The sequence below is a fragment of the Athene noctua genome, chromosome 4, assembly GCF_965140245.1.
Source record: "Athene noctua chromosome 4, bAthNoc1.hap1.1, whole genome shotgun sequence".
Lineage (NCBI taxonomy): Eukaryota > Metazoa > Chordata > Aves > Strigiformes > Strigidae > Athene > Athene noctua.
This window is the reverse complement of record NC_134040.1, coordinates 23,075,833-23,087,772: the sequence shown is the minus strand read 5'-3', so window position 1 is coordinate 23,087,772 and position 11,940 is coordinate 23,075,833. Positions and strand designations below refer to the sequence as shown.

General features: G+C 35.8%; 1 protein-coding gene across 3 annotated transcripts in view; it reads right to left on the bottom strand.

Moving 5' to 3' along the window:
• Positions 1 to 250: 250 nt before the first annotated feature.
• PCDH7 (protocadherin 7) overlaps positions 251 to 11,940 on the bottom strand; it is a 326,982-nt gene continuing 315,292 nt past the window's right edge. For all 3 annotated transcript variants that reach the window (XM_074904630.1, XM_074904632.1, XM_074904629.1), the window contains exon 3: positions 251 to 4,595. In XM_074904630.1, the coding sequence (XP_074760731.1) occupies positions 4,216 to 4,595 (380 nt within the window). In that variant the 3' untranslated portion in view covers positions 251 to 4,215. The remainder of the gene's footprint in view (positions 4,596 to 11,940) is intronic.

The following is an 11,940-nucleotide window of genomic DNA, read 5'->3' as shown; positions in this document are numbered from 1 at the left end:
TATCATTACAAGTACTTTATTTCTACCACAAAAAGAGCTGTATGCTGTCCTGAGTGACAATAATCTTTATTGAATGTCACTCTGCAGACAGGTAAAACTTCAGCTGTATCAGCAGCTGAAGATGTAGCCACTTACAAAGGCAATTTCATCTTTGCCATGCAAAATATAGGTTAAATATGCAAACTAGCATGTGATTTCATCCAGTAAAAGTGGAATAGCCTGTCAGAGAAAGTACACTGGCAAATGGGCAACCAGTTGAACATGTTATATTTTAATTTGCAGAGACAAAAATGACAAGCAATTTATTTACATAAAACTGTACAAAAGCAAATTAAATTATGTAAATATTTCATAAATAGAGGTGGACTAGCGCTTAATACATTTTGCCATGTTTAGCATAGTTGCGTGCATAGTGACTCATAATAAACAATGATAAGTTTTTCTCTGCTTCACTATCAACATCCAAGTTGCAGAACAATAGTCAATGATTATTATTACAAACAGATCGTACCACACTGAATGCAAGTGCTTTAAAATTTAGGAAAAAGTTGTCTGAAAACATACCCCAGGTAGCTGGTGAATGTTGTCTTCTTCCTTGTGTTTATGCTCTTCAGTCAGTAATACAACTTAACTGATGGACTTTTATTTCTATTGCTATTTCATCTGCTTCATTCCTTAAGGAAACACTCTTTATATGTACCAATGAAACAAAAGGAAAAGTATTTTGTTGTTCATGTTCCTTGCAAGTGGTGGTGATGTCTGGATTTATGGCAAGGTCTTTAACAATATTCTTTGTTTTCCTGCATGACAACTTCCTAGGGTAACCTTTCAGCCAATCATTTCAATCCCATTTAAGTTCTTCCCCCACATAAAAATAATGTTTAACTTTTTTTCCTGAAACTCAGGCAGCAGGCCAGTCAGAAACCATATTGAATAAACATAATGGATCTGAGATCCAGAATGAGCATTAGATTTTAGATCAAAGCTATTGAATTTTCTAATACATATAAAGTTATATATTAACGCATCAGTCTATAAAGGTGCCCTAATGGTAAAATACATGCAAAGCTCATTTGAGTTTCCCATGGAAGGAAATAAAAGGATGATTTCTCTACTGTACAACTGAATTGTGATGATGGCTAAAGCAATTAAAAAAATTAATCTTCAATTTTCCTGGCAACATGAACTGGTGACACCTTGCTAGATAACTATAATATAGGCTGATCATAGTTTTCCAGGCAGCAGAATTAAAAACAAATGAAAACAATCCCAAACCCCACAAAAATAGTAATAAAAAAAATACTTGAGACCTACTTAAACCACAGCCTTGTATTAATAATGCTTAAGACTGGTCCATTAACTGAGTTTGGCAAAAGTCTTGTTTTTAAATATATTATTTATAATTTCTCAGAAAATAAACACAGGTAAATATACAGGTTCAAAAAAGTTGGGAATAGCCCCTTATCCCTCAGTGTCCAAACCCAACTACCACTTTACCATAATAATAGGTATAAAAGGCACAGTTGCATATTTTGCATTCACCCTAATTATTTTTTATAGTTTTGTTTATTTTTATACAAAAACACTCTATTTATGGAGTGGCACCAGTTTTAACCTATTTCAAATAAAGAGGAAAAATACAAACACAAAATATATTTGTGTGTCATGCCAGGTCAGAAGAGTAATCAGCACATTAATAGTGGCTAGTTCCACTAGAATTACTGTGAATACTTACAGTAGATAGAATTTTTTAAAAAATCTTTCACACCCATTTTAGATCTAAGGAGATGCACACAAGTAAAGTATTAAATGACTGTCTTATGTGGTGCAAAAATTGGTGAGTGACTGCTGATCCTTTTAATCTGAAGGTCTTCTATGACCTGTATTATTAGCCTTGTAGAAAAAGGGTCTAAGAATATATGGAACCAAGCTACTAACTTTTTTTGTGTCTGTGTAATATTAAATAAAATCTTATTAAAGGAAATTCTGTTGAACATTTGTCTTATGCAATCGTGTATTCTGTTGAAACGTGCAAGAAAAATGTGTATACATTACATAAGCATTTTTAGAAGCATTTTTAAACAGGTACTTACAGATTATACAAAGCAGTAACTGCTGTATGCAGTCTCATAACAAAGTACTAGTTTGCATCTCTCCATATTACTTAAATAATTAAACATAAAAATGTTCAATCATTATTAATCTTTGACTTTGATATTTTCTTTCTAAAATGTGCCCATTCATCGTAACTGCTATACACCAATGTTACTTGAAGAAAGTAAACTCAGGAGAACAAAATGGCCAATTATGGCACATCCCACTATATGAAGAAGTGATTTCAAAAGATAAATGTGATGAATTTTATTGATTTACCAACCTCTACATTAGGCTGTTTAAGGTTATTTCTATGCAATTCTTCATAGCAAGAAACTACCCAAAGCTACATTTTGTCTACAGTATACTAAAGAGCCATCTAGTCATGCCTTAACGCCAGGTTAAACAGCCAGGGATTTGAATGCTTTCCTCCTTGAGCTGTCCTTGCTGTGTTGTTTGATTGTCGCTCTCATCTGAATGTCTGAGCTCAGTCTGTCATTATTACTACAGCATCAGCTACAAAGCAACTGGTTGAAGTTCTGCATGTTTTGTTGCTTTTATTGCACAAAAATCTGTTTAATTTCCTCTTCCTGTCAAGAAGCGTTCACCTTGAGAATTGTTACAGCCCAGAGCTCTTGCATATCACAGTAGCTTGGACTCCTTTCGACTCACCTTGACCTGCTAGGTGAGTTTCATACCACTGTTTATCACAGTGCCATTTTCTACCTAGCCTAAATGTTCTGAGTCTTGACATCATTTAGTATTGCACTTCTCTTGGTTTTAATGCACTTGTGTTTCAAGAAAACCTTCATTATATCTTTGATATAATTGAAGCAATTGGTAATCTGCAACACTGATGACAAAAGACTTAGCAATCACTCCTTATACTCTGGAAAGAAGGTTTTGTATTTGACTTGTAATATTCTCTTGTCACTGCATCATCCGATTGTTCACCCTTTCCACCCTACCAAGCATTCTCATTAACACAGCCTTCTATCACTACTATTCACTTCTAATTTTGATCTTAAAATTTCCCTGGAACTGGCATATGCAGCATATCATATGCAGCATCTGCTGCAACATATCATGTCATTACAAAAAACCCCGCATCAGTTCCTTTGGGCATTCAACTGAATCACACTGGAAAAAAAATTATGTCATCTGGGCTTGTGAAGTATGCTGCTGTGCAAAATGTAACTGAAGGTGTGTTGTGAGTACATGTGTGGTTTTGTGAATATATTGGTTTTCTAAGCCAAGCCCCGATACTTAGCAGTTCCCCTGATCCATTGTGTGATCTTTGGCCTTTTTGTTATTACGGTCTTTCCAGCTAGATGTTAGTCTTGCCCAAAATAATGATTTCAACAGTTTATCATTACTATCCTACAGTATATGTGTTACTAATTGTGTTTACGTTGCAGTAATCATTACAGAGAAGGAGAGAGAAGGAGAGAGACACAGCAAGAACACATTTGTTCTATGGATAAAACAGAACCAGAGTTCATGAATCATAGGAAAGTATGCCATGTTTCTGACTTCAGTCCCAGGCTGAATGTATTTCTGTTGCTTCCAGCCTCAGATGAGAGGTGAGAATATTAAAGCTGTGGTCTTCACAAAGTGCCTATTAATGATTATTCCTTTATATTTATCTCTATATCTGTATGGTTTCTGAAGGATTGTCCCTGGTGGGGATCAGCAATATTCAGATGATATGTTTTGAATACATTTTCCCTGACCTGTTATCCTCAACAAGCCAGATGACAATCAAACAAAATGAGTGGCTTAACTCATGCTTCTGCAGAGGGGAAAAAACAGTGTGTTGTGTTCTTTTTAATCAAGCTCGTTACTATGGGAGGAATTTGCAACTGTAGATTTAGGAAAATAAAAATCAGTGAGGGAGAATTAGACATGCAAGTAACAACATTTTCTACATTGTACAGTATAGTCAGGCAGACAGGATAATTAAATGCCTGCTATGGAGGCAGAAGTGGCAGGCAGATCTTTTGTCTCTTTGGTGGCCCCCTCTTTTTTGTTTCTTATTTTTTGTTAAAATTGTTTTGATTTTAAGACTTTTGCCCCTTTTCTTTCTTAGCATATGAAGAAGCTTTGTTGCTGCTTTTTAACCTACAGGTAAACTTCTCTTCTAGTTAGAGTATTGACAGGAGATGGCTTGTATTCCCCTGTCTGTGTAAGGGGGATATCCTCTGGATTGCCTTCTTCGTTTTTGCTGAAACTGGCCGCACTGAAGGTCTCATAGGATGAGGTCAACTTTTTGTTAAGGAGGTTTCTGTTGCGATCACCCATGAGGGAGGCTTCTCCATTGGCCAGCTTTTCCTGACTGCCCCGTTCATCAACAGGCATGAAAGTGGAGAGTTTTGGCTGGCTCTTCTGCTTTCTTTCAGGAGAAGTGCGAACTGGCATCCAGCAGGAGTCCGAGTGGCCATATTCATCACACTCTCGGGTACACTTCCCTGTCAGGGCTACATCTGGTAGAGGCCTTGAATCTGAAAGTAAAATAGAGTTGTCTTTACAAATGAAGAATATTGCAATGATTTCCAGTGAAACTGAGAATCTTTAAATTCACAAAAGGTATTTTTAAAGGTCTTTGTAAGAATGTTGCCATAAAAAACTCAGTAATAGGGGTTTTTTTTACATTGTATATGCCCATAGGCAGCAAACATATCTGTACAGATCATCAACCTCAAGAACTGAAAAATAAGACTGTTTAGCCACTTCCTGTGCTTGTAAATCAATCTCAAAAGCATTTGGCATTAGGTACTGAATGAATATTGATGTCTAAAAGAATCAAACAAGCACTTAATTCCATACTGTCAATTTTCTTGAAATTATTAAAAATACCTTTCCTTGAATTTTTTTTAAAGAATGCTTAGAATTTATGTAAAAGGAACCCAAGGCCCTGCACCCTGCAAATACTTATGAACACACTTAAATGCCCTGCAAGTGAGCAGCTCTGTTATTGATAATGAGACTCAATTTGTGCATCATGTAAACCTCTACTTGTATTTGACAATTGGGCATTCATTGTTAGTACACAATACGTTACATTAATCATACAATCAGTGATTAGTAGGACCATACAAAAACCCTGCTATTGGTTATAAACTTAACCTACCATGTACAGATAAAGCAGCTCTGCATGTTGTGTGTGCATGTGGAGGGACAGGGAGAATGAGTGCTGCCTGAATAGATGCACTGTTTTAAATGTCACGTGTTAGAATGTGTCCTGTTCCAGATCACTGTGTCTAAGCTTTCTAGCTACAGAACTTGTAAGAGCTTTCACTGAAAACTAGCAAAGTTCAGGAGACTGTCTCTACTTGATAAAAACACAGGTAGTTTTTAAGATTTGTATTTGGATACTTGCATTACAACTGAATTAAAAAAAAAAAAAATACCTCAACTGTTTTAAACACTAGGTAAGATTTTGAAACTTTTATTCAGTTATACTGTACTTTATGGTCTACAAGAAATAACTGGAACCGCCTACAAAGTAGTAACATGATATTCAAACAAATTTGACAAGGAACATAAATCAACAAGTAAATTAGTTTTTCCAGTTTATTTGATATGACTTTCATATGATATGAGTTATTTGACGAAAATTTTCAGTTTCTTTTATAACAAATCAATTAGCTTGAAAAGGACCAAGGAGCTTCAACATGGAAACATAGTCAGGCACTTCATATGGGCTGTGGCAAATTTCTACCTTTCCACTACAACACCCAAATTCATGTGAATAGTAATTTTACCAGTAACAACCTATGCCTTATAAAATACCTTTCAAAGGCCTATTCAGCCTTCATTTTGTTATTTCTATTTTGTCTATTTTTTGTTTGATTTTGGATGCCAGATGACCCCTCTCAAACAGTGACAATTCCAACTGTGAAATATTTTTCAATTCATAAAGACCACTGCTGAGGTTAAAAAAGAAAAAAGCAACCAAAAATCCTTTGCACCATCCAGAATAAACGTTTTAATTTAAAATATTTACAACAGGTGCTTGGAGAGCAAGCATATTTCATTTCAGCATCTGTGGATTTAATCCTGATAGAATTGTAAAAGCTCTTGAAAGTCAGATTTATGTTCATCCTGTCCTGATAATTTTCATGCACTTCAAATTCATTTAATTAGTAATTTCTTGCACTATTGTAAAGAATCTGCATATTATTTATTATAAAAAGTTTTCAAAATTTTTATAAAATCTATATGTATTCTAAGTACAGTGTAATATTCCATATTTCAATATGTGACTGATTTTAATGAGGAAAACAGCACTGATGTTTAGATAATGGAGTAACTCTGTAACCAAGATGTGTAAGGCCTGGAGGAAGGAACTGAGTGTTGGATTTTTAAAAAAAAAAAAAAATTCCCATTTGTACTTTTTAAAGCTTTTGCACTTAGACTCAGCCATGATTCCCACATTTTTTTCTATGAAGAATTCAAAGACTATAGACAGTTATCAGCCTATCAATTTTCAGATGACCGTGTTCTGCAGATATAGACAAAAGATGGGGACTGTAACAGGAAAATTCTCTATTTGTCAGCTAAATCTAGTATTATTCCGGCACTTCTTAAACGTAAGAAGCATAATTACATGCTGAGCTGCACCTGATGTGCTTTGATTTTTAAATAGACAAACCTTCTTCATATTTTTACAACACGGCAAACTCCCTTCCCATCTAAATCTCAATAAACTCTTCAACCAGCACCTTATTTTCAGACAATGACCATTAAACATTATGCTTGCTACCAGTATTTTAATTATGACTTTGGAAGAGCCTTAGCAAATGTTTATCGAGGCAATGTGTCTGACCTTTATTTAAAACATAGGAGTATATGTTTCTTGAAAAGGGATTTTTTGTTGTTGTGGTGTTAATTTATTTTCCAGATTGAAACTGTAAATGTCTTCTTATACTGATGGTTTCTTTTTAGTGCAAACAAATCTTGAGTCAGCTTTACTTGCGTTGATAAAAATCCTTCCCTCACTAATGGTCCTGGAATCATGCAGTTGAAAATTCACCATTTTGCGTTGTAGTGCATCCATTATGTACTTCTGGACAAATATTAGAGTTCCTTATTGCAAAGGATAAGGACTTGTACAATTCAGCCTTATAGTGTAGTTTTATGAAGCAACAACCTCTAAGACAGCATGTGGCTGACTCACCCTGTTAGAGAACTTTGATCTCTTTTGTGGGTGTGAAGACAGAGACACTAGCAGGATAATACTAGCCCAAATAGTACCCTGACAGGCTACTCCCGAGAGCCCATCACAGAGGTCATCAGCCCATCAAAAGTCCATCTTCCCAGGCTCATAGGAGCACAGGTGTGTATAGTGACAGACAGGAACCCAAATCAAGAACTCAGGAGGAACCACCACCTTGTTCACACTCTCCTAGGGTTATGCCTAACAGAGCCATCAGCCCCATTGTCCATGCATGAAACTCATCACCATGAGTCCTCGGCAGCTGCTCTGCAGATCACTTTTCTGCATAACAGAGGGATTGCTGCCTAGGTATGTAGGCCACATTATGGAATATGGGGGAAAAGCATTTTGGGATGGCACAGGATTTATTATGCATTGTTTAGGGGAGAACCCAAAGCAAGGTCAAGGGAGGGTTTTAGATGGTTTTGGGAGGAACACGAATGGGAAAATAGGGAGATAGTGGGATAAAAGGGTCAGTCACGTCAGCACACAAAAAATAGTTTGCTGGCTAATAAGTTTGTCTGGTTGTGCTCTATGCCTGATCAGCACCATCTGTCCTATCTTTTTATTAATTTCCTTTCTAACTCCTGAGTATGAGCTGTCTATTATGTGTGCATATACATGTATATATATGTGCATGTTCACTCTCACTAGTGGACTTCCATCCTGTCCAGCCAAAGAGGGAAACAGAATGAGGTCACTGGTGCTATCTGTATTCCTGTGAGAGCTCTGAGTGTGATCTTTGTGGGCAATTGTGTATATATTTGGTGCATGTGTGTGCTCTGTGTGTGTACCTACTGGGAATACATCTTCATCTTTGCTACTGGTTAGACCTAGGGACATGAAAAAGCAGCAGCAGCCTCGCCTCTCTCAGTCTGTCAGAGCCAGTGTGATATATTTCCCTCTAAAACACCCTTCAGTTAATATTTGGCACATACAGTTAATGTAGCCTTCTACTCCATTGCTTTCTTGCATATGTTCTAAGAGCTTGAATCAGTACAGCATTGAAGCACACATTTAATCTAAAATGTTTTGAAACCTGTTGCATTTTAACTGCTCTTCTGTTTAAAAGATGGACATAACTTCAACATTTGGTGGGGCAGGAAGCAATGCAGGGAAGGAGGGAACATTTTTTGTGTGTGTGTGTGTGTGTTATATTAGAAGATCATTAAAACATCCAGTGCCGTCAGGACTAAACTATTACCAGTACCTAAAGTAGTTAGTTAAGGAAAAGTTGAGTACTTTCTATACACTGCAGTAGATCACAGAGATTTAACCTTCATTTTGAATAAAGTGACACGCCACTTCAGCTCCCAAGTTAAATAATACAACCGTATTTTTGCTAATTCCCTGAACAGATTGACTCTCTTTTGCAAAGTAGTGGCTTTATGCTTCTGTTTAAGTTATCTAGCCCATGAAGTTGTGAAAAATTTCTAAATTTGAAAACAAACAAAAAATTACTTTTGTCCTCTAGCACAATCTACATCCAAATGTATCTGTCTCTAAGTGACGCACTTTTAAAAGTATTTCTCATTTTAGAAGTTAAACACTAGTAGCAACCACACTGCTACCTGACAAGCCTAATAAACTATGACACAGCAAAGAATTTGTCAGCACAATTGGTAAATCATCAAGGAAGCATATAAAAGATTTCTACCACAGTTACACACCTGGAAATTGACTCAAATAGGTGCTTAAAATCCTTGTTATTAACAAACAAATTTTATCGCAATGTTAATTAGTGAGAAAGTAAACCTGGAGGGATGATATTTCTTGTCATACAGAAATTTGTAGATTTAGGGTTAGGTTTTAACTGTTTATATGCAGACTACTCAGATTTAAGCTTTATTTGCATAAAATTATCTTCAAAGTTACAATGGAAGATAGCATTTAAACTATTTTCAAACATATCCTCTTATGGTGTATCTACATCAGAACTGTGTATTTCTTGGCTATTTACAAAGCCACTGTAAACACACTGCCTAGAATGCAGATATTTAGACAGGTTTTTAGGTATACATGCAGATTTCAAAAGTGAATATTTTTAAGGAAGACTTCACTTGCAAGTGCTTAGACAAGCTTAAAAAAAAATTGGAGAACACTAATTTACAGGATCTCACAATTTATTTTCTCATTGTATCTGATATAAGCTTCCACCAATTTCTAAAGTTAGATGATAACTATAACTTAAAAAAAAACTTTTATCATTAATCCAACAGATTTTTAAACATTTATGGCTAATTTCTGCAATGGTGATAGCTTATGTTTTCCATAAAACTTTGCATGCAAATGGATTGAGTTATTTATATGTATGTTCATGTTTCTGCTGATTGTAGCTGACTCTTGCTTTAGGGCTGGAAGGATTGCTTGTTATCAAAAAAGGAACCTACCATGGCAGTGTGGAGAGGGGAAATATGATATTCTATATCCAGTTTAAAGCCAAAAACTTAACAACTAAAATATTCCAACTAAGTAATTTTCCATTATTTTCTCTTCCCATTCCTTACCAAAGGTCAACATATTTCATCAAGTACAGAGAAAGTATTATGAACGCAGTAGTCAAGCTATGTGCTTTTTTTACACACACATTGCAGAAATACAATTAAGGATGCATACTCACTCTAGCTCTGCTCCACACATTTTTTAACAAGCAGTTTTCTATTTTATACAAACCCAGCATTTGGAGAAAGATGCAATGAGTTTTCCATTTTTTTCATCTTTTGCAAACTACACGCAAAGCCTGTGGTAATAACAGACTCTGGATGTACCTTAGTTGTTAAAAGCTCTGTTCCACTTGTCCCTGGACTTGGAAAACCCTCTGCAGCAATACTGACATCCTATCTAGATAAGTAACTTGAATATTCCCAGAATTCCCAGAAAGAACTCTGTGCCCAGGAAGCATTCTTAGCTGTGGACCTTTTATTAGAGGAGTACACGACCACCGTAGCTGTACAGTACAGTACTACAGCGGTACTTCTGTAACCACGCGGATTGGTCCACAGGATATGAGGACTCACTAGCAGATGCATTCTAAATAGTATCTATGACTAATCAATGACTACATGCAGTTTTTGCTGCCTTTTTCCATTGATAGACCCATAACATCCCTGCATGGTTCCAGTTACTGAGAACCTGTAAAGAATGCCTGGGCAGTAGTTCCAGGCTATTGTGAGAAAAGAAAAAGGAATAGGAGCTGTCATACAGTAATGATAGAGACTGTGGTTTAGATGAGCCACTGTTCATCCTACTTTTTATTGCACTCTGTACACAAATATACTATATTCAGAGGACCATCCAAAATTCAAGTGAAACATCAGTAAGACTGTAATTAAACAGGAGTCCATTTACATAGCTTTTATATTAAACGGTTGTCTGTTTTATGAGCTGTGTGACTGGAGACACGATAGAGTTCTTAAAGCCTAACAAGGATTAAATACATGATCAGAGAACAATAATGCAGAAAACAGCTGAGAGGGTGCGTATTGTAGAAAATCACTGTTTAAGGGGGGGAAAAAACCCTAAACTATAGTGATACACAGCTACAGTAGTACTGTCTTTGAAATTCCTGCATCCTAATTGCAGTAATTCAGGAACTGCTCCCCAGTTAGTTCTGTGGCATATTCTGACATGCCAAGACTATTAAAATACTTAAACATGTTTGAAGGCATCAGCACTTTCTTTCTCTGCACCTTAGGCTAAATACAGTTAAACAGCAATTGAACATATCTCAAGAAGCATTTAGTGCCCCAGGGCTTGGACTGCTGTCATTCTGAATGTGGCATTATCACATACTGCAGAGATAGTGCATGCCATCTCTAAAACTGAATAAAGTCAAACATAAATGCACTGTTTGAGATATGCCAACTGCACTAAAGTAATGAATACATTAATTGCTTTTGGACTTAGAATAATTTCATGTATATCATGCCCAATTCTGAAATTCTCTTCAATGCTTAAGAAATATTTCAGAGTACAGAAAGGATTACATGTACATTGATTGAATGACTAATACTGTGAGAGGAGATATGACAGAAGGATATAAAATAACAAATTCTGAACCTTATTATTCTTTTGTTATACAAGGAAAAATAAACACAGAATGAAACTTTCAGAATTTTCAATACTTTACTCGAAAAATAGTAAAATAAAAGTATCCCTTAAATAATTCTTAAGAACATCAAGACTGACTTCTGTAGCATGTCAAAAGTCCAAGAAACCGAAGTGGAATTGTCAAAGCAAACATGAGATACTACATAGTCCTCTCCCAATAAAACTAATAAAAATAAAACTAATAAAGAAATACCATAAGAAAATAGAAAGTAGCTGATTAACATCTGAAAAAAGCTCATGCTAGATGACTGAAAGCAAGTTAACCAGAAGACAAGGCAGCTGAAGGAGAAAATAGCGCTTTTCATGTACCTAAAAGGCAAGAGGGCACTAAAACAAAAGCGGGAGCATGTTTTGCATGTCCATAGTGGAAAGTACCAGAAGTAATGGCTTGAGTGGAACAATGAGAAATCAGGTTAGAAATTAGAAAAAAACTTTGAGGCCAAAAGTAGTGCTGGAAGGTTATAGAGTCTTCACCACTGGGAGGATTTTATGAATGTCTAGAAAATGTCCTCTCAAGG